Below are 23081 nucleotides of genomic sequence, written 5' to 3' on the forward strand. Positions count from 1 at the left end.
ACCGAAACTCAATTTTGCCTAAAGAGCTTGGTCAATGGGCTCTTTCGATCTCCTCTTTATCTTTTCTTCGTGCACTTGTAATTTTCCTGTTAACTCATCGATAGTCATGGTGTCGAGATCGTTGGACTCCTCGATGGCCACAACAACGTGATCGAACTTTGGATCGATCGATCGGAGAATTTTCTCGACGACACGGTTGTCCGACATAGTTTCACCATTCGTTTGAAGTTGGTTTACCACCGCATGGACTCTTGATACATAGTCAAAAACTGACTATGTATCCTTCATTTGTAAGGATTCGAACTCTCCTCTAAGACTTTGGAGACGAACTTTCTTCACCTTATCGATTCATTTAAACGTATTTTGGAGGGTATCCCACGCCCTTTTTGCGGTAGTGGCTTGTGCTATCTTCTCAAAGATATCGTCGGCAACACTAAGTTGGATGAATGAAAGGGCCTTTTGATCTTTCACTCGAGCATCTTTAACTGCTTTTTTCTGAGCTTGGCTAAGTGCAGCAAAACCTTCTGGTTCAAAGTATTCTTCTTCGATAGCATCCCACACATCTTGTCCGCCAAGATATGCCTTCATTTGGATGCTCCACCTTTCATAGTTGTTCTTCGTGAGTTTTGGAAATGGCATGGCTCCACTCATATTTGCCATTTAAACCACGGCTCTGATACCAGTTTGTTGGAAGGTGGGTTAAAATGCAAATAAAAGAACTATTAGTTTCTAGTGGAGAGGAGATGAAAAACTCAACTCATCAATCAACACTTGTACTCTCAATTTTATTTCTTGTTCTCTCGGCTGATTTTCTTACACCCAAAGTGATAGTGGACATTCCTATTTATACAAGGGATAAGAGAATTCTAGACTAATATAATAAATATTATATTTGACCAAGACTTAGACTTTCTAAATACTCTAGAATATGACTAGACAAATACATTCATGTACATAAAATGGTTACGTACATGAACTTACAATCCACACAATTTAATTATTATTTTGACTCGTTTATTCAAGTTTAATTTCCAACACAAACGGCCCGACCCGAGACCAGCTGCTGGGCTTTCTCAAGTCCAAGTCCATCGAAGAACTCAACTCGCTCTCGTCGAGACTCGTGACTCACGTGTTCGCCGAGGGAAGAAACCCTCTAACTGGCGGGCCCCGTTTATCCTTAGCCAGCGGCGTTTGGATCGACCACAGTCTCACCTTCAAACCCTCTTTCGAAAGAATTATCACTCAGGATGCTTACATGGCTGCTGCTAATCGTGTTGATTTTCGAACCAAGGTTAGTTTCTCCCAACCGGGTTTATATTTGTTGCTTCTTTATAGGGTAATTACTACATTGACGGTTATTTGTTTGTAGGCTGTTGAGGTAACAAAAGAAGTGAATGCATGGGCGAAGAGAAAACGAATGGCCTCATCAAAGAAATACTCTCACCCGGTTCGATCAATGCCGCCACCGCGCTTATCTTCGCAAACGCAGTGTATTTCAAAGGAGATTGGGTAGACGAATTTAAAGAATATATGAATAGAGATTGCATGTTTTTCCTCATCAACGGAACCTCAGTTAAAGTACCCTTCATGACAAGCTACGAGAAGCAATACGTTCGTGCATTTAACGGTTTCACAAGTTTTGAGGCGACCGTATAGACAAGGTCGAGATTGCAATCGCAGTTTCTCGATGTATTTCTTTCTTCCGGATGCCAAAGACGGACTGCCCGATTTGCTCGATAGGGTCGCCTCTGAATCGGGATTCATTGAAAGCCACACCCCTAACCGCCCGGTCCTGGTTGGCGAATTCCGGATCCCGAAATTTAAAATCGATTTTCAATTCGAGGCTACAGATGTCATCAAGGAACTGGGGGTGGTGCTTCCCTTTTGTCCTGGTGGTTTGACCGAGATGGTTGACTCGGCTATTGATGGGGAGAGTCTCTATGTTTCCGGAATCTTCCAGAAGGCGTTTATCGAAGTCAATGAGAAAGGCACGGAAGCTGCAGCCGTTTCGAATATCTTGGTTGGTGGTGGTGGTGGTGGTTTTGGGAGGAATAAGAGATTGGATTTTGAGGCTGATCATCCTTTCCTATTTGCTATAAGAGAAGATAAGAGTGGTGTGGTGGTCTTCTTCGGACAGCTAATTAATCCGATTGCTTATTAAAAAAACTTGTGTTTTGTTTTGTTTTTGTGACTTCTTTAATTTAACATAGTTTTTGTATGTAGGAACTTTTGGTGGTTTGACCTGATTTCTCAAATAGGTACATTTTAAGTAGGGATGGCAATTTGGATCCGGTTCCATGGATCCAATTAGATCCGGTTCGGTTCATAAGGATCCGGTTTAGATTAAGTTTAGTTGAAACAAATCGGATTACCCGCAGTCAGTCTCAGTTAGAGAAATACTTGAACCAGCCTCTACTTGATAGGAAGCAATTCCCAAATTTGTATGTGTTAGACTATTGGAAGGGAAATGCTACTACATATCCTGAGGTAGTAGACCTTTTTTTTTCTTTTTTAATTTCACTTTGTTAGAGGTCAAACGTACCTGCATTTCGGGTCAACTGAAAGGCACACCTCGTGCATGTTTGTATTGAGTCTTTCCATCATGCTCTCCTCTGTGACTCTATATTGAACACCGCCTACGAAAAACAGACCAACACTCGATTTTTTAGCTAATTGAAGAAGAAAAATAACAGAGATAAGAGAGAAATGGAGAGAAAATTAAAGGAATTAGGGATTTTAAATGGAAAAGACAAAAATAGCATTGGATTTCGCATGTGCAGCGCACATGGGTTTAGAACCGGTCATTTTGACCTGGAAAAGGGCAAAGTGGCACAATTAATTGAGTACAAGTGAAATCGTGCAAAAAAAAAATTGTTCAGGAGGTGATCCGCAAAAACTTAAAAAGTTTAGGTGGTTTAATGATATTTACCCTAATAATAATAATAATAATAATAATAATAATAATAATAATAATAATAATAATAATAATAATAATAATAATAATAATAATAATACTAATAATAATAATAATAATAATAATAATTTTAATAATAATAATAATAATAATAATAATAATAATAATAATAATAATAATAATAATAATAATAATAATAATAATAATAATAATAATAATAATAATAATAATAATAATAATAATAATAATAATAATAATAATAATAATAATAATAATAATAATAATAATAATAATAATAATAATAATAATAATAATAATAATAATAATAATAATAATAATAATAATAATAATAATAATAATAATAATAATAATAATAATAATAATAATAATAATAATAATAATAATAATAATAATAATAATAATAATAATAATAATAATAATAATAATAATAATAATAATAATAATAATAATAATAATAATATTAATAATAATAATAATAATAATAATAATAATAATAATAATAATAATAATAATAATAATAATAATAATAATAATAATAATAATAATAATAATAATAATAATAATAATAATAATAATAATAATAATAATAATAATAATAACTATTTATTATATTTTCATTTTTTAACTTTGCTTGGTAATATAATAACACGTAATGTTAATATAATTAATAGAATATTTAAAATAAAATTAATATTTTAAATTCAAAAGATCGAATTAGAGAAAAAAAACGAGAAAACTAAAGTACAATAAAAGAAATTAATACTAAAATGAAGAAAAAAAAAAGAAAGAAACAAAAAAGGAAAAAAAAAAGAAAGAATTAAAATAAATAAAGAAGATATACAAAGAAACAAAAGAAAAAAAAAAAAGGAAATACTAATGTGGAAAGAGACGGAAAAAAAAATGGAAGAAAAGCCTGCGTACGTGAAAGACACGTGAGGCTTAAGAGAGTGAGAGCTCAGGGCTTCTCCCTGGGCTCAGATGACCCCCCAGCCACCCCAACCCCCCACCCCAGCCCCACCCCAGCCCCCATCCCTACTCATTAAACACCTCAGCCTCCGCCACCCCACCCCCTCCCCCAACACATAGGAGATGCCCTAATTGCCGAATAAGTACTCACGTCAAAACAATTATCAGTTATCATTTTTTCGAGAGAGATATTTATTGGGCATGATAGGACAAAGTAGGAAGAAGGGTAGAACCTTCATTACACCCTAAATCAAAGCTAGAGGCTAATACGTGAGCCAAATGGTTTCTGGATCGTTTAACAAAAAAAATTCGCAAAAATGAAATGAACCAGCAATTAACAAGAATATTCTCTCTCTCTCTCTCTCTCTCTCTCTCTCTCTCTCTCTCTCTCTCTCTCTCTATATATATATATATATATATATATTAGGATTGTAATTAATGGGATTTTTACATTTTCGGTGTTCTATTATTTTGCTATTGTACATTTCATATATGTTTACTAGTTTCTAATTTTACTTATCTTATATTTTTTTTTCTAATCCGCCCGTGCAACGCATGAGCCAAAATAGTAGTTTAGAATTAATAATTAGAGAATTGTTAGGTTTAGAATCTTGATCTAGGACTAAGTTTGCTTTATGGGCTTTCTTTTATTTCAACATGATGCATGGAAAATCTGTGCAGGCTTAATTGCACTTTGCACCCTTCAAATATAGTTTTTTGACACTTTGCGTCCCTCAATTGTTTTCCCGAGGTTATTCAAAGGCATCGTATTTCAAAGATAAAGATATATATATATATATATATATATATATATATATATATATATATATATATATATATATATATATATATATATATATATATGAGAGTTAATATTGTTTGCACCATTATAGTATAGAGGTTGTAACACTCACTCGTTGAAGTATTAGATATAAAACTTACCCCCTCCATAATAAATTCAATAATAAAACTTTAACTTCAATGACATGGCATTTTTTATTTTCATAATATCCTTCCCACCATTATATATATAATGAATATGTAATAATATTTCTTTTCCAAAAGTCTTTCAAAATTTCAATATTATAAAATAAAAAATTCTAATTTCATGTAAATGTTTTTGAATTTTTCTTTCAATATTATAAAATAAATTTAGAATCATACATGCAGCAAATTATAGATTTTTGCAAGTGAAATGTATTGACCGTAATTTTTTTCTGGAGAATATATACTACGAATGCAATGAACTTAACACATTATTTATATATCAAATGTTTACACTAACAATGAAAGGAAAGTAAAAAACATTGAAATTAAACAAAATTCAGATTTTTTTTCTTCATCAAATATTAATATTGAAATGATACAATTGATTTTAAGGATGTAGAAAAATATTTTCCTACATATTCATCATTTATTTAATGATTATGAGAATTAAAAACTGCCATGTAATAAAGTTAAAATTTAATTTTTACATTTATAATGGAGGGGATAAGTGTTACATTATACTTCAAGGGGGTAAGTGTACGTTACAACCCCTATACTTTAAGGGTGCAAATTGTATTTAACCTTATATATATTTATGGGTAAAGAACATAAAACCCCTGGTGTTAAGGAAAATCTGTGTCAAATCGCCTAGGAGGTAATTCGCAAAAACGGATGAGTTTAGGTGGTTTAATACTATTTACCCTATAATTAATCCAGAATAAATTATAAAAACATAATTCTAATAAAAAATTATATACTTTAAAACATCAAAAGTTTATATACATTAATTAATTAAATCATATAAAAATTGTTTAAGAAAACATTCACCACACCTAGGGGTGCAAGTCGGAACGAAAATTCCAATTTCCGTTAATTCCGATCAGAAAGTTTCGATTTTGGAATTTTGTTTTTTCATTCCGACTTCCAAAATTCCGATTTTCGAGTTTTTCCGATTTTTTTGGATTGAAATTGTAATATATAAAAAAGTTTGGAATTTCCAATTTGCGATCCGATTTAATTCCCGAAATTAATTTCAAAAACTTGTGGCCGTTTCCCAAAATACACCTATAATTAATACACGTTATATAGTACTTACTTTAAGTTTCTTTTGTTTTATGAAACAATAATTTTAGGCTGCAGATATTTGCAAGACGAAAATTACTAAGTGCAAGACCTTACTTCATGCAAGACCAAAATATAAATAAATTTACTAAGATCAAGACTGGAAATTACAAATATAACCCCAATAATAATTTAGATATTATTAATTTAAATTAAGTTAATTGCTATTGCAAGACCAAAAAAAAAATACAAAAAAAAAAAGAATAAAAAAAAAAGAAAAAATAGAGGGAACTCACTCACCCAACAAAACACCAACATCTTCTTCTTCACCCTCATTTTACACATTTTTTTCCACAAAAAAATCTTCCATATTCTCCAAAACCCTTATCACATAAAACCCTCAAATCTTACTAAAACTTGAAAAGAAGGACATTATGGATACACAAGACATAAATATGGAGGATTCTAAGGTCGAAGAACACAAAGAGGTAAGAAATATTGTACTTTGTGATCGTTTTTCTCGTTTTTCGCACCTCATTTCACGTACAAAAAAATCGACATGTACAGGTCGAAATATCAGCTTTATATCGACACTCCAGTGTCGAAATTGTCAAAATAATTCGACACTCATTAACTGTCGAATTATATTGAAATTATCGACATTCTGGTGTCGATATTAAGCGGATATTTCGACGCCAGTGTGTCGAAATTTTTCCAAAAAAACGACAAGTACAGGTCGATTTTTGTAAAACCGCAACTCCTTCAACAATAGTGCTACAATCGAACCCTAGAATCATCAACTATGTTCTAAAACGACTTGAATTCATTATTCTAACAATAAAATCATGTTTATCACATTTATTTCTAAAAAAAAGTTAATTCAAAAAGTAATTTTTACTTGTTTTTCGTGAGATTGTTGTGGCGGGGTTGGGGCAACAACGGAGTTCAACGGCGACGGGCGACGGCGGTGGACTTCAACGGCGACGGCGACGACGACGGGGCGACGGCGACGGGGCGGCGGGCGACGGGGCGACGAACGGTTTTTTGCTGCAATTGATTTTTTTTGTTTTCTTCAATCTTCCCTCCTCGTTTTGATTTTGTCAATTCAATTTCTTTTTTCTTTTTGTTTTATTAATTTTTTTTTTAAATTGGTCTTGCAAAAGAAAATTAATAAAATATTTTTTTTTGTTTGTATTTTATTAAGGTTATTATAGTCTTTTTATACTGAATTTAATAAAAAAAATTAAATTGGTCTTGCACTAAGTAAATTTCGTCTTGCAAATAGTCGCTGCCATAATTTTATTTAAGTTTGTTTAAGGATTTTGACATATTCAATTATTGTTATAAGTTTTATTTGATATAATGATTTGGTTTATCTTTATTTATTATTTTGAGCTTAAATTTATTAGTTATTAGTTTTACTTCTATTACGTGGATGTTCTTATTTTTGGAAAATTATGAAATTTTCAGAAAATTTCCGCTAAGTTTTGAAATTTTAAAACTTATGTGATTTCCGAAATTCCGAAATTTCCAGCCCGTTTGGAACTAGAATGAAGTTTTAGTTTCCGAAAATTTTGGAATTGGAATTGGTCTTGATTTTGTAATTCTAAAAAGGATAATTCCGATAAGATAACCACACCTATTAAATATCTATTTTTCATATTGTAACTGAATAATGTGTACGACTTAATTTAAGAAACTAATATGAATTTTAAACGAATAAACTGATTTTGCATAAAATCCTCTTGTATTGTAGAAAATATTCACCAAATCCCCTTTGTTATAAATGAAAATTGCATAATATCCCCCTATAGTTAACGACATTAACTTTTTACTGAAAAGAGGATTCCATGCAAACTAAAAATGAAACACAAGGGGATTTTACGCAAGAAAAAACAAACGTTGCACGATCACACCCACACTCGTTATTTTGTGCAATGTTACCTATTTGCAAGCCATTTTGGCCGAAATATTCACAACATGTGCACTGACATGGCTATTTCAAGGGCTTCATTGTCTTTTCCATGTGTTGAGTTTTTATTTTCCTTTTTCCCTTCCATTTCTTCTCTTATTCTTCATCCCGTTTCTTTTATTTCATTTGTTCTTCTTCAAAATCACAATCCATTTTTTTCCTTCATTTCTTATTTGAGAAGAATCCCGATAACTTGGGCTGCCTTTTCTTGATGTTGAAAATATTTTTTTTAGTTTAAGCAATTGAATTAGAGGGTGACAAGTGCAAAATACATGACAATTGAATCAAGAGAAGAGCTCAATCTCTTTGCTTTTTGAAAGAGCTCTTTGCTATTTACTTCTTGAAAGAGCTCTCCGCCATTTTCACTTGCCCTGCGTATGTGAAAAAGCTTGTCAAAAATAATTGGTACACATGATTTCATATGTATTTTGGCAAGCACATTTTTAGGATTCTTGTTATATTCATAAATCCGATAGCCTTTTTATTTACGTGTGTTGCTTTGATTCATGTATGCTTGTGGGTTTCTTGGAATTTTTGTGTAGAGACTGAATCAATGTAAGTAAAAGTTTCCGATTGAAATGGAAATTTAGGGGAATTAGACGATTTGGGTGAGTTTCAAATCTAGTTCAATTGAGTCCTTAAAACTTTCAATTTCACTCTCAAGTGATATATTCAGGTGAAAATAACAAAAAATCGCATGGACATAGCCATGTGCCTCGCACGTGCGCCTGAATATTCCAATATTCGCCTCTAATTAAAATTAGATACAGGTGGTTAAGTGGCTCGAAGTAACAAGTTTGGGCGTGCCCCTGCAATTTGTTTTTGTTGAAGTGGTAATCCGCAAAAACGCGCAAAATTCAGGTGGTTTAATGCTATTTTGCCTTAATTATATGTAAAAATAATTAGAGAATTCGATCTCAATTTTTTTATTTTTTTATTTTCATCTCTTAAATTAATATATATATTCGACTTAATTTAAGAAAATGATTTTGCGTAGACCCCCTTGTGTTGCAAAACAATGCACCAAATCCCCGTATATTACAAATAACTTGCATAAAAGCAATGTTGTTAGAACCGGACCGAACCGGCCGGTCGGACCGGTTCAATCGTGACCCGGCAAAAAAACGGTCCGGTCTGACATCTAAAACCGGAAAAATCGAAAACCGGGGTCAAATGACCAAAATCCGGTTCGACCGGGTAAAACCCGAAAACCGACGAGTCAGTAAAGGAACCCGGTTTTCGGCCAAAACGTCTCGAATCACCGTTCAGTTGGTTATTTGTCGCTAGATTCAAGCGAACATTCACAAACTTAGTAGTGGGTTGCCGGATTTAGTCATGAGTGGTCGAAAGATTGTCGGATATGATCATGGGTGGTGGCCGATTGCCAGATTTCAAGTACAAATAATGGAAAATTATAGAGTATAAGTAGTAAAATATAGTAAAAAGTGAGGTGAAATAGATAAAAGTGAAAATAATAAGTGGGAGATTAAAAATATAAAGAAAATAATATTTTTAAAATATTAAAATTAATAAAATAATGACATATTAGGAAAAATAAAAAACCCAGTTGAACCGGTTCGACCATAAAAACCCATGACCCAAATTGTCATTCGATTCTATAGCCGGTCCAGTTCTAATAACATTGCATAAAAGTCTCCTCTATAGTGAAAAAAAAAAAAAACTATTCAAAGAAATAACTATGTTTTGTGAAGAAAAAGTTGTCTTGAATTCACTTTTTTTACTTCCGTTTCCGCTTTTCTTTAAGTAACATACTACTTCAAATTAAGCATCAACAATTCGGATTAAGTAGCTGCCCTACGAAAAGCACCACCCCACTCACATCTTCTCTTATAACAAACATGAATGGATGATCAGCCACAAAGTCAACATACTCAATAATCTTCACACTATTCCTCATACAGCCTCCCATCATGCGTAAAGCAGAAGCGGCCGCAGCTTCTGTGCCTTGCTCGTTCACTTCGACGAACGCCTTTTGGAATATTCCGGAAACGTAAAGTTCCTTCCCATCAATATCCGAGTCAACCATCTCAGTCAGACCGCCCATACGAAAAGGAAGCACCACTCCAAGTCCCTCTAAAATTCTAGAAGCCTCAAACTCAAAACCTATTTTAAATTTCGGGATTCGAAATCGGCCAACACTCACTTTATACTCCGGGAGGTGGCTCTCGATGAATCCACATTCGGACCCGGCTCTTTCCAGCAGAGCTGGCAGCCCGTCTTTGGCATCCGGAAGGAAGAAATACATTGAGAATTTGCGTTTATCTTTACCTTGTTTGTACGGTAGCCTCAAAACCTTAAACCCATCGAACGCGCGAACGTACTGCATTCTGCGGTCGGTCATGAAAGGTACTTTAACTGTGCTTCCGTCTAAGAGGAAAAACTTGTCGTCTTTGGTATGCGATGTATCGAATTTGTCTAACCAAGCTCCTTTAAAATACACTGCGTTCGCGACGATAAGCCTAGTCATATAATCAACTGAACCAGGTGGAAGTAGGTCTTTGATCAGGCCATTTGTTTCCTTTTCAGCCCATGCGTTCACTTTTTTCCTTACCTTGTCAGCCTTCAAAGAAAAATCGGCAAATTATTAAAAAACTTTCCATGTTACTTTATTAGCAAACAACCCCTTACTATTCTATTTTTGGCAAACGAGTCCCGGAAACTCCCTTTGAATGTGGTTGTATGCTAACAAAAATGCATTATAAAGGTTTTTGCAAATATTTATAACATGAGGAGTTTTTTAGCAATTCAATATAAGGCATTAATTTAATTCAACAAATATCAGCACATAACCCTGTGGTTACAAACTTTTGCTGATGATCCTTTTGTGCTCGTATTATCAGCACATAATATCCTTGTGGTTGATAGGGATAACTTTCATTATTTTTTCCATCAAATTAACCGCGGGATGACCTCCTTGAATTTTGGTATGCGTGGTTAAGTTGGATAAAGAACCTAAACAACACTACCTCTATCGACCATAAGGAGTTATGTGTTGATATTACCGATATAAAGGAACTATCTGCAAAAACCCTTAACCACAGGGGTTAAGTTTACCCTTTCTATTTTAATGATGTCATAAAAAGAAACACAAAATAAAACTTAATGACATTTCTTTAATATAATATTTTTTTTTTCATATTAGACAATCATACAATTATTCAACAAAAATTCTCTTATTTATTTTTCTTTTATTATTTTGCGTAAATTACACCTACACCCTTGAGATATGTTAAAATAACTTTAAGATTCCTCTAGTATAGGTAATACAGCCACACCCCTAAAACAATTACTGGAGCTAAAATTTCATGTCTTGGCGATATTCATTATATTTGTTTCTCGTGGGGTCGTTAACACTACCATAGACGAAAATATATAAATCTTATATAAAATAATAAAGATTTAAGAAATATTAGGAGAGTTAAGTTACCCCTAACTCTATGTTGTTTCCACCACTGCCTGAAACTAATAGTCCATTAGAATCCTAACCGAATAATTTATTCAATGCATTATTCTGTTAGGGTTTCTAACAATTTTTCAGGATGATAATTGTAATTACCAATACTATAGGAATCTTAATTTTTTTAAGCATACCTCAGGGTGTCTAAGTTTAAGAGTAGCAACTTGCATCAAAAACAAAAACACAAAACAAATTAATGAATTCAAAGAAACTAACCTTAGTCCGAAAATCAACATGATCAGAAGCAGCCATGTAAGAGCTGTGGACAATTTCTTCGAAAGAGGGTTTCAAACGGAGACTCCGGTCGATCCAGACGCCGTTGGCAATCGACAAACGGGGCCCGCCAAGGGGCTCTCCATCGGCGAACACGTAAGTCACGAGATTTGAAGAGAAAGAATTGAGTTCTTCAACGGTGTCTGACTTGAGAAAGCCCAGCAACTGGTCCCGGGTCGGGCCGTTCGACCCGGCTGCAACCAAGCCTAGTAAGACCCGAATAGACAAGGGTGAGATTACGAGGTTTTTGTCTTTAGCGAAGGTGGAGATGACGTGGTTTGACAGTGATAAGGAAAAGTCAGCCTGGTTGACCGGGACGGGTTCCGTTGCTGCTCCGCCGCCGTTGTGCGTGTTTTTGGTGGTGGGATTGTCCGTTTTCTTGTGACGGCGTTTCTGGATTTTCCGTTTGCTAACGCGTTCCAATTTGGACGGTGGCGACATTGTTAATCGAATTGTTAAAACACTTGGAAATAATAATATACATTGAATAGTGAAATATTTATATATATATATATAGTTCAAAAATTGTTAGGTTTAGAGTCTTGAGCACTACGTTTCTTTTATGGGCTTTCTTTTGCTTATTAAACCCACGGAGTAAATCCTTACTCGTCAGTATACTCTACCCCTATGTTATACTTTTACAAAGAAAAATGCCATTTTTTCGTTTTTTTCTTGTCTCGGATGAAATGACAAAATTATCCTCAATTTAAAATAAAAATATTCAACCAAAAAATAAAATAAAAAATCACTTAAATAAAAATAAATAAATTGAAAACAAAATCCCAAAAGAAAAAAAAAATTAGAGGATAATATACAGTTGCTTCATCTTTCCCATCAAACCAACACACCACCCACCCATCCCCTCACCCCAACCCTAAATCGAAACCCAAACAACTTTCTGTTACATTCCTCAAATGGTGTATCCACCGCCGCACACTACCGTCTACCAGCAATTTAAAAGGTCCGTGGCGGCGATGGTGGTGGATATGGATGTTGTGAGGGAGGTCGTTATGGAGGCGGATGTGGTGGGAGGTGAGTACGATGGCGACCGTGGCTCTCTTCTTGTGACGTTTTCTAGTGAGGAAGACATTGGAGCTGGTGTGAAGATGGTTGCCAGCTGGAGTGACATTTGTTGTTTGATCTGTGGCCTTATTGGAAATGGGAAGGATTGAATTGCAACTTTTGAAAACTTTATTTTGGGGCATATAGAATTTTGGGGTGAATTTGTAATTTTGGAAATTTATAATTTAAAGGATAGTTTGGTTTTTGGGGTGAAAAATACACTCTCAGTCGCAGAGTCATACAACCCCTGTTTAATTTCGAATTGCCGAAAAAAGTCCTCATATTAAAAATATTAGCGACGACCCCCTATGTTATATTTTATGAAGCACACGGCGCCCTACATTAAATGACAAAACTACCCTCAATTTAAATTAAGAAAAATAATCGTAAATCAGCCCCCAGACCAATCTTCTTCTTCATCTCTTTCATTCCATTCCTTATCCAATTCACAGAACAATCGTTGCAGGAATCCAAATATGGAGTTACAATTAACAATCTGCAAACTTCAAGACGGAACTAATCCCACTGATATGTCTTCCCTTTTGTGTGTGTGCTCAGTGTATGTGTGTGTGTGAGAGAGAGAGAGAGAGGGGGACTTCAAGGCCCGATCCGCCATAGATGATTCGTCCGACTCTTGATGCCGACCCCAAACCCACCGTTAAAGAAGAGATCAGAAGAAGATGAAGGGTTATGAAAATGAATTATCACAAGTTCTCCGATAAGATCCCGAAAAAACCCAGCAACACAGACACACGCACACAAACACAAAGCAAATAATATAAAGCAACAAACGAAAATCGTTTCATTAGCAGCACCGCCGTAGTGAATTCCAGCCGTGGCGGCGACGACAACTGCTCTAACGGGACATTGGTGCCAGAGGGAATGGAGGTAAATTACCTCGTCTCTAAGCCTTTGTTTGCTGATCCATTGAAGAAGAATGAAATGAAGTTTTTGGTTTTTTAAGGGGTCACAAGATTTGGGGCCTTTTTTTTTATAGTCCGACGAAGAGATTGGCCATAGGGTTTTAGATTGAAGAGAGGGTCTTTTTGAAAATAATAGGGACTGAACTGAAAATTTTGTAAACTTCTTTTTGGGCTTATGAAAATTCCAAGGTGAATAAGTAATTTTCAGAAATTTTCAATTAAAGTTTACATCTTCTCAGGCAAAAAATGCACCTTCAGTCGCACAAACCGCGAGTATATCGCACGTCAAGCTCGCAGGGTCCTTGTTGCATATGACTAATTTTCATAAGGGGGTTTGTGCTAATTTTTTTTAACACAGGACGTTTTCCGACAATTCGAGATTATACATGGGTGGTCCTTGCAAAAAACCCTTCAGCCGCACAATCCGTGCGTGCAGAACACGATAAGCTGTTACGGACCTTAATGCCTTTAATTAATTTTTATAGGGGGTTCTTGCTAATTTTTTTTAACACGAGTATTTTTTCAGCAATTCGAGATTACATAGGGGTGGTTTTTGCAAAAAAACCCTTATAAAAAACTTACAAATCTTATATATGATTATACATGACTCATATGAATCATTGTACATTATAAACATCCTACATATGAATCATTGTACATTATAAAAAACCTGCATATCTTATATATGATTATACAGGACTACATATGACTACATACGACTATATAGGTTGGTGAACGAGTTTCGACATAATTTATTGAGGTTCCTCTTCAATCCTCTTTCCCAATCTATGCTCTTCCTCCGTCTATGGAACTCCTGTGATAAATCGAAAACAATTGATCTATGCATTATATGGATGCACATACACATGCACAATTCCCAAAAAAATCAAATTAACAACTCGAATATCAAAATTAAACACAAATGATACGAGCGGCTGTTTTAAGATATGATCAGTCGTTAGAGAGTTCCTCTCCACCCTACACGAAAACTGCTATTTCTCGAAAAGGCTATGTTTTCTCTCTTTTTTTTTTTTTTTTTTTTTTTTTTTTTTTTTTCCCGTCAACTCTGCCAAAATCAAGCCAAGTATGGTCTGAATCGTCGGCGGTGAGATGAAGAGGTTTTTGTCCTTTGTCAGTGAAACTGTCACTGAAACGTCCGTCTAGTTCAGGATGGATCCGGTGTTGTTGTGCGTGTTTCTGATGGTGTAATATCTTTAATTTCGCAAGATTCAAAATAATTAAAATACAGAAGGATGAAATATGTGTAAAATTCTAATTAAACCAAAAGCTTCAGTCTTTATTTAAAACATTAAAAATAAATTTATTAAAGGAGAAAACAAAACACATGTTCTACTCATCAACCGGATTAAGCAGTTGGCCAATGAAGAGCACCACCCCACTCCAATCTTCTCTTACAACAAATAGGAAAGGATGGTCAGCCACAAAATCCAATTTCTCCGGACAACCGCCACCAAGCATAACAGCTGAAACAGCTTCGGCTTTCGTGCCTTGCTCGTTCACTTCGATAAACGCCTTCTGGAAGATTCCGGAAACAAAGAGTCTCTCTCCATCAATACTCGGGTCAACCATCTCAGTCAGACCACCCATACGAAAAGGAAGCACCACTCCAAGCCCCTGGAGGATTTCCGAAGCCTCAAATTTAAAACCTATTTTGAATTTTGGAATTCGAAAATCGCCAACTTGGACCGGATGATTCGGGAGGTGGCTCTCGATAAATCGAGACTCGGAGGAAACTTTTTCTAGCAGGGCCGGCAGTCCGTCTTTGGCGTCCGGAAGAAAGATACACATTGAGAAACTGCGGTCGCGGTCTTCGCCTTGCTTATACGGTAGCCACCAAACTTTAAAACCATCAAATTCACGAATGTACTGCCTATCGTCGCTGCTCATGAAGGGTGCTTTTACAGAACTTCCATTTAAGAGGTAAAAATCGCGCTCTTTAGTCAAAGACGAATCGAATATTTTCTTCCATACTCCTTTAAAACACATTGCATTGGCGAAGATAAGCCTAGTATCTGGAGTAACTGTACCAGGTGGAAGTATTTCTTTGATGATGCCATTTGTTTCCTCTTCGGCCCATCTATTCACTTTGTTTCTTGCCTCATCACCCTTCAAAATTCATCAAGTTTAGAAAGAAAAAAATGTAATAATTAGAATATAAATTGTTGTCACTTTATTTACTAAGAAAACTAATTATTAATTATTCTCTAGCTTAAAAGTAATACAAAATCTCAAAATAAAAATAGGGTTATTAATTGCTACACTGGGTAATTTTTGCAGCACATAGTCAGTGGCGGGGCTATTGCCCCCAAGTTACAATATATATATATATATATATATATATATATATATATATATATATATATATATATATATATATATATATATATATATAGAGAGAGAGAGAGAGAGGTACTTTGTTATTGTATTTTTTGAATATTACTTTTGATCCCTCTAAAATATTTGTAAATATGTATCTTAGCCCTTAGTTTTTTTTTTCTTCTCCATAATCTTATATAAATTATACTTGTATATATCATATTTAATATAAATATATAAAATAAAATGGTTAAAATTTATATTATTTTATAGGGAAAATTTGACAAAACCCCCTCATTACACAAGTGTCATTACAATGGACCAAATTTTATTTTACATTTTTAAGATAAATCCAAAACAATTTTTATTAATTAAAAATACTTAATTATCACCATTGTACCCCTAACAAATAAGGTATCTTTAATTTTGATATTAAAATATATATATATTATATATTTCATATCTTATATATAAAAGAAAGAAACGCTGGGCAACCCTAGAAAAACCCTAATGGCATATTTGTAAATTTTTGTTTTTTTTAGGGGAAAGTACAGTTTGCACCCCTGAACTATGGGGCTTGTCACAAACACCCCCTTACACTACGAAACGTAACAAAATGACCCCTCCGTTTACAATATGTTAGTTGATGATGACGTGGCATGTTGACTTTCTCAATTATAACTGATTTTTTTATTGTTTGTCGTTTTTACCCCTCAATATGTCGTGCATATATATATATATATATATATATATATATATATATATATATATATATATATATATATATATATATATATATATATATATATATATATATATATATATATATATTACTAATTGGTTAATAATATTTTAATTTTAAAACTATCATAATATCAAAAAAAAAAAGTATTATTCAATATCATTAAAAAAAAAAAAAAAAAAAAAAAGAAGGAAACACCTGCAAATGCCAAGAACAGGGTCTCCAAACTCTGTTCTCACGAGAACCATCATAAAACCCTCCTCAATCCATAGAACCATCATAAAACCCTCCTCAATCCAGTAAATGCTTACATAAATTAAAGAATAAGAACAACACATCAATTCTTCAATCCGACAATTTGCATATGCAATTTTCCCGATGAAAGGTTCCATTAAAAAGTCCCCAAATTTCAGTTTCTTGCAAGGATTCTCAAGCATCCCCTCAATCCCAATTAGGTAGTAATCTCAGAATATTTCAACAAAAAAACACAAGTTATAGTAAAGATATATCAAAAAACCCAGCAAAAAAATTAATGAGATCCCGTTGCCATGAAAAAATCGAACATTTTATGGCGTCATTTGGTTATATCCCTGTCGCAGTCCCTAACAATTTGTTTTCTCTCTCTCTCTCTCTCTCTCTCTCTCTCTCTCTCTCTCTCTCTCTCTCTCTCTCTCTCTCTCTCTCCGCTTAGCCCAGACGCGAACCATGCTCCGATTCGCGCAGGCTTCTATTGCTTTCCGATTCGGCTGATTTAGTTGGAAATTTGGGATTTTGAATTGAGGGAGACGACGCAACGGGGGACTTTGAGGTTCTAGAAACAGAGGCGAAAGTGGTGAGATTAAAGAAGAGCTTGACGTTGGGACCATCAAAGAAGAGATTCACATAGAAGTGGGTGCGGTGTGGCCGGGAGAGAGGCTGCCGGTGAGACTTGTGGTGGCAGTGGGTTTCTTCTGCTCAATATTTGATTTGGAAGAAGGTGTGCTTACTAGGGTTGTACTCAAAGGTACAACCCGATAATGCAAACATATTTTAAGGACAAAACGGTAAATGCACACATATACTAACGGTGTTAAGTTTTTGACAGTTGACTGAAAACAGCAGGGGCCATTTCGTTACGTTTCGTAGTTCAAGGGGGTGTTTGTGACAACCCCTATAGTTCAGGGATGCAAACTGTACTTTCCCCTTTTTTTTATTGTGCATATTATATCTCAATTTATTTTCTCGATTTTAATTTCCTCCTCTCCTAATTTTCAGCCCTAAAATCTCTAAAAAATTCTAATTTCCACCTCCTAATTTTCCTAATTTTGGTATATATAAAATTAGGTGGAGATAAACTAACAAAAATTCTAATTTCCACCTCTCCTAATTTTTAGCCCTAAAAATCTCTAATACACAACTAATTTTTTTTATTGTGCATATTATATCTCAATTTATTTTCTCGATTTTAATTTCCTACTCTCCTAATTTTCAGCCCTAAAATCTCTAAAAAATTCTAATTTCCACCTCTCCTAATTTTCCTAATTTTTGTATATATAAAATACGGTGGAGATAAAATAACAAAAATTCTAATTTCCACCTCTCCTAATTTTTAGCCCTAAAATCTCTAATACACAACTAATTAAATCTTCTAAATATTAAATCTCGATTTTAATTTGCATCTCTCCTAATTTTCAACCCTAAAATCTCTAATTATTTATTTTCCATCTCAGTTTTTTTGTTCCGATTTTCCCGATTCTCAGAGATAAAATAAAAAAAATTCTAATTTCCACCTCTCCTAATTTGTAGCCATATTAAATCTCGATTTTAATTTGCATCTCTCCTAATTTTCAGCCCTAAAATCTCTAATTATTTATTTTCCATCTCAGTTTTTTTTGTTCCGATTTTCCCGATTCCCAAAGATTTCCAACACTTTCAACTACTCCCTCCCACTTCAACACGTTTATGTTTTCTCTTCATATTTTTATCCAACCTCTCAACTTCTCAACCCATTCATAGTTAGCTATTTTGCAAAGTGAAACCAGAAGATACGGTCGGTAATGATTCTCCCTTTCATCTTTTTATTTGCATCTGTATTTTTCTCATGTGTTTGTATTGCATCCTTTCATCTTTTATATCAATTCGTTTTCATACCCATATAGCTCTGTGAATCCTTCATTTTCCCCACTATTACCACTGCTAGACCCGACACCTGAGTTTCAACTCACTACCATTAAAAAAATTACACGATTTCTGCCAATGTGAGCAGGCTAATTGTTAAAAAATGCGGATAAAATTCAAACCCTAGAAATACAGAATAGATCAGAAAGAGAGAGAGAGAGCGAAGAGAGATGTAGAAAAAGGGAGGAAAAAAATTGTGCAAAGCACATATGACATGGGAGGATTTTTGTTTTACTCTTTTTTCTTTTTCTTTATCTGTTGTGCGGAGCACATATGACATGGGAGGATTTTTGTTTTACTCTTTTTTCTTTTTCTTTCTCTGTTCTGCACAAATGACATGGGAGGATTTTTGTTTTACTCTTTTTTCTTTTTCTTTCTCAATTTATTATATTGATATTGAATTCCATTTATTTTTCTTGAATTCTTTACATCCTTAATATATTGTTCGATTTTCATATAAAAGCACCCAAGTTGAAAAGGAAAGAATGAAAATAATTTCCTTAATGCTTCAATTGGTGGATTCACAAATAATAAATGAAGAAGGGTAAGAAGTTTCGTATAATTAATAATTTTAAGCTGCATGCGGTCGGATGTGAAGATAGATAAAACATTGTGGGTGTTGCTGCAATTTACGAAAGTTCTAACAGTAGGGAAGAGTTTTTTCAATAATTACAGTTTGACGCCGTTGTGGCTATAATGCGATTTCCGGAAGTTTCTCAGTCAGGTAGGAGTTTTTTCAATAATTACAGATTGATCCCGTTGTGGCTATGATGCAATTTCCGAAAGTTTCTCAGTCATGTAGGAATTTTTTCAATAATTACAGATTGACCCCGTTTAGAGGGTTTTTCTGCTAAGTGAGAGAAAGATGGGGATTGAAACCCATATACTATTTAGATATTTTCATATTAGAATATTAGCAGGCAAGAGTTTTTTAAAAAATTACAGTGTGACCCCCGTTGTGGCTATGATGCAATTTCCGGAAGTTTCGTAAACTGGCAGGAGTTTCTTCAATAATTACAGTTTGACCCCGTTGTGGCTATGATGCAATTTTCGGAAGTTTCTCACTCAAGGTGGGAGTTTTTTTAATAATTACAAATTGACCCCCGTTTTGAGAGTTTTCTGCTAAGCGAGAGAAAGATGGGGATATATATAAAATATTAAGGAATAAACGTAAAACCTTTACGTTTATATATAACATAAGTAGACGAAAAGTCTAAGACTCTTGAGTTACTTGAGTTAAAAACTTAGAAAGGTAATCAAAATTGTAGAATCCTTTTTAATATCAATCTCCTCCATAAAAGTCACGTTATTTATTAATTCACATCAGAATTCGGTTGTCAGGAAACAAAAAATTCTCGATTGAAAAAAAGAACTTCTCCACCATCGAGTTCTTCACAGGTTAGGCGAGATCAAGTCTCAATTGAAAAAAAAAATTCTCCACCATCGAGTTCTTCACAAATTAGGGTAAATTGTGATTAACAGCTCCTAACACGTTGAGCAGGCTTTGGTTTTTTTTTTTCTTTTTTTGAGTAGGCTTTGTTTGTTTGTTTCTTTCTTTTTTTTTTCTTTTTTGAGCAGGCTTTTTATTTGTCAGACAATGGATCAAGCGTCATGTTCAATCGGAAAGGGCAAAAAAAGATTGTATCAATCTATATGCAATATAGACGATATTGATGAATGCACAACTAATCGTCAATATGATATTTTAGGTAAAATTACTTACAGAGTTTCACTATTATTAATTATTTTTCTTTTGTTAATACAATACAATATTTATTTTTTTAATTACAAAATTATTTTCTAAATTTATATGTTTGTATTTCAAGATTTTGAAGTTGATGGGGATCGTGAAAGTATGGTTACACCGATTACAAATAATGAGACTTCACAAAATAATCTTATATTTAGTAGAATCATTCGTTTGCATATTCAATTGTTTAACAGACTTCCACCATGTTTGGACTCTAATACAGTGATCCAATTTCATTTGATCCATGGATATTAGTAGGGTAAATTGTTTTCTAAATTACAAAATTATTTTCTAAATTTATATGTTTGTATTTCAAGATTTTGAAGTTGATGGGGATCGTGAAAATATGATTACACCAATTACAAATAATGACACTTCACAAAACAATATACCATGTAAATTGTTTCTTATATTTAGTAGAATCATTCTTTTGCATATTCAATTGTTTAACACACTTAAATTCAGTATTAATACATCTGTTTTATTAAAAAGACGCAGTTGATGTCGACCAAGAAGCTGAAGATCAGGGTTTTGATGAACTCATGCCGCTTTCAAATGACGGTATGATATACAAATGTTTGTATTACATCGTCTATCATTAATTGTTATATTTGTTAATAATATATGTTATTAAAACAACAGAATATTTGGACATTGATGATCCAACTTGGGAATGCATTTATTGTGGTGCAATGATGTGGTACGATGAAAGACTACATAAGCACAGAAGTAAAACACAAAACCCAAAATTCTCATTATGTTGTAATCAAGGAAAGATTGAACTCCCACTGCTCACAAATTGTCCCGAAATTCTAAATAATCTTTTCTAGCGTGATGCCAAAAGTAAATATTTCATCGAAAATATTCGAGCATTCAACATGATGTTTTCATTTACATCACTGGGAGGAAAAATTGATTATACAGTAAATGATGGAAATGCGGCACCAACATTCATTATGTGCGGTGAAAACTATCACAGAATTGGAAGTTTAGTTCCAACAGAAGGTTCCACACCAAAATTTGCCCAGTTATATATATTTGACAATCAGAATAAAGTGTCAAATAGGACCCATGTCGTAAGGTACACCATGAAGCCTTTAATCATAAAATAATAAATTTACTAAGCGCAGTGGTTTGAAAATACTTATAACCGACAAAGAAGGACATACTTCATATATTACAACTAATGTTGTTTACAAAGAAGTATTTCAAAATTTACGGTGAGTATTTAATTACTAATTGCTTAATATTTTGAGGTATAGAGATCGATAGTTAAGTTTATCTATAGTTAAGTTGCAACTTAGATATTTATTTTTCTCGCTTATTTATTAATTCAAAATTAATAATCACTCAGCTTAGATTTTTATTTTTGTCGATAAAATTTGCTTATTTTTTATTTTTTGTTTTGTGTAGTAAGTATACTTAGTTTACTATGTTCCACTGATGAATTATTAATGAATGATTGTAATAAAATTTTCATCATACGAATACATCAAATGTTTGTGTATATACTTACAACATCCAAACATGCAATTTGTTGGCCCGTGCATCGCACGGGTACAATTACTAGTATATCTTAAATAACACCTTATATACGTCTCTCTCTCTCTCTATAATTTAGTAAATATCTTAATTAAATCCAAAATTAATAACGTCAAAAAAAATGAAATTAATAATACACAATTATCTTAAATTAATAACATTTAAACAGAAAATGAATGTAATTTTGAAATTAGTTGATTCCGACCAAACCCAGTTAAGCTTGAATTATTAATCTCGACTTTTCAAATATGCATGAGCACCACATTTTAAATACACAAGACGTAATTGAAAAGAATAAAAATATATATCATGGTTTAACAAAGCATTAAATTGAATGCAGTATTACTGGTGGAAACAACTTACAAAAAGTACCCACAAAATTGCATAAAAAGCCCATTTATAGCTAGAGTTATCAACCCAAAAAATATTATTTTTTCATGGATTATCACAACAACTCAATTAGGAGTTATCTCGAGAAAATTGTAGATGTATGAACATGTTTGTTTTGCTTGAACGTTATGTTGTTGTTTATCCGAGTATGAAAGCGAATTTGTAATTATACAAAATGGTTTTCATGTTTATATAGGCGTTATACATAGTGGTTTTCATGTTTATATAGTTGTTTATACATAGTGGTTTTCATGTTTATATAGGTGTTTATATATAGTGGTTTTCATGTTTATATAGTTGTTTATACAGAGTGGTTTTCATGTGTGGATTATACTAATTTAACAATGGATTACACTAATTTAACAGTGGATTGCACTAATTTAATAGTGGATTACGTTAATATTAATGTGGATTATGCTTATTTTATAGTAAATTTTACTTTAATTTCATAGTGATTTTCGATAAATTCAGTGGTTTTCGATGAGTATATAGTGGATTTCAATTT

General features: G+C 33.3%; 3 protein-coding genes across 3 annotated transcripts in view; 1 reads left to right on the top strand and 2 right to left on the bottom strand.

Annotated features, from left to right (window-relative positions):
• The first annotated feature begins 1255 nt into the window (after positions 1–1255).
• On the top strand, positions 1256–2377 carry LOC105971415 (serpin-ZX). Its single transcript, XM_012996268.2, is given in 4 exon segments — positions 1256–1291; positions 1370–1409; positions 1412–1632; positions 1634–2377. Coding segments are annotated over 4 exon segments (825 nt in total). The 3' UTR covers positions 2162–2377.
• Positions 2378–9431: 7054 nt separating this feature from the next.
• On the bottom strand, positions 9432–12210 carry LOC105971310 (serpin-ZX). The gene is made up of 2 exons (XM_012996157.2): positions 11617–12210; positions 9432–10503 (listed from the first exon to the last, which is right to left on the bottom strand). Exons 1-2 carry the CDS (start codon positions 12112–12114, stop codon positions 9712–9714), a joined length of 1290 nt encoding a protein of 429 aa, XP_012851611.2. The 5' UTR covers positions 12115–12210; the 3' UTR covers positions 9432–9711.
• A 2709-nt stretch (positions 12211–14919) lies between these two features.
• The window catches only part of LOC105971209 (serpin-ZXA), a 38231-nt gene continuing 30069 nt past the window's right edge, over positions 14920–23081 (bottom strand). The window contains exon 2 of the mRNA XM_088815593.1: positions 14920–15939. Within this exon, the coding sequence (XP_088671719.1) occupies positions 15009–15665 (657 nt within the window). The 5' untranslated portion in view covers positions 15666–15939 and the 3' untranslated portion in view covers positions 14920–15008. The remainder of the gene's footprint in view (positions 15940–23081) is intronic.

This window comes from Erythranthe guttata, chromosome 3 (assembly GCF_056151865.1).
Source record: "Erythranthe guttata isolate IM_541 chromosome 3, IM_541, whole genome shotgun sequence".
Classification (NCBI taxonomy): domain Eukaryota; kingdom Viridiplantae; phylum Streptophyta; class Magnoliopsida; order Lamiales; family Phrymaceae; genus Erythranthe; species Erythranthe guttata.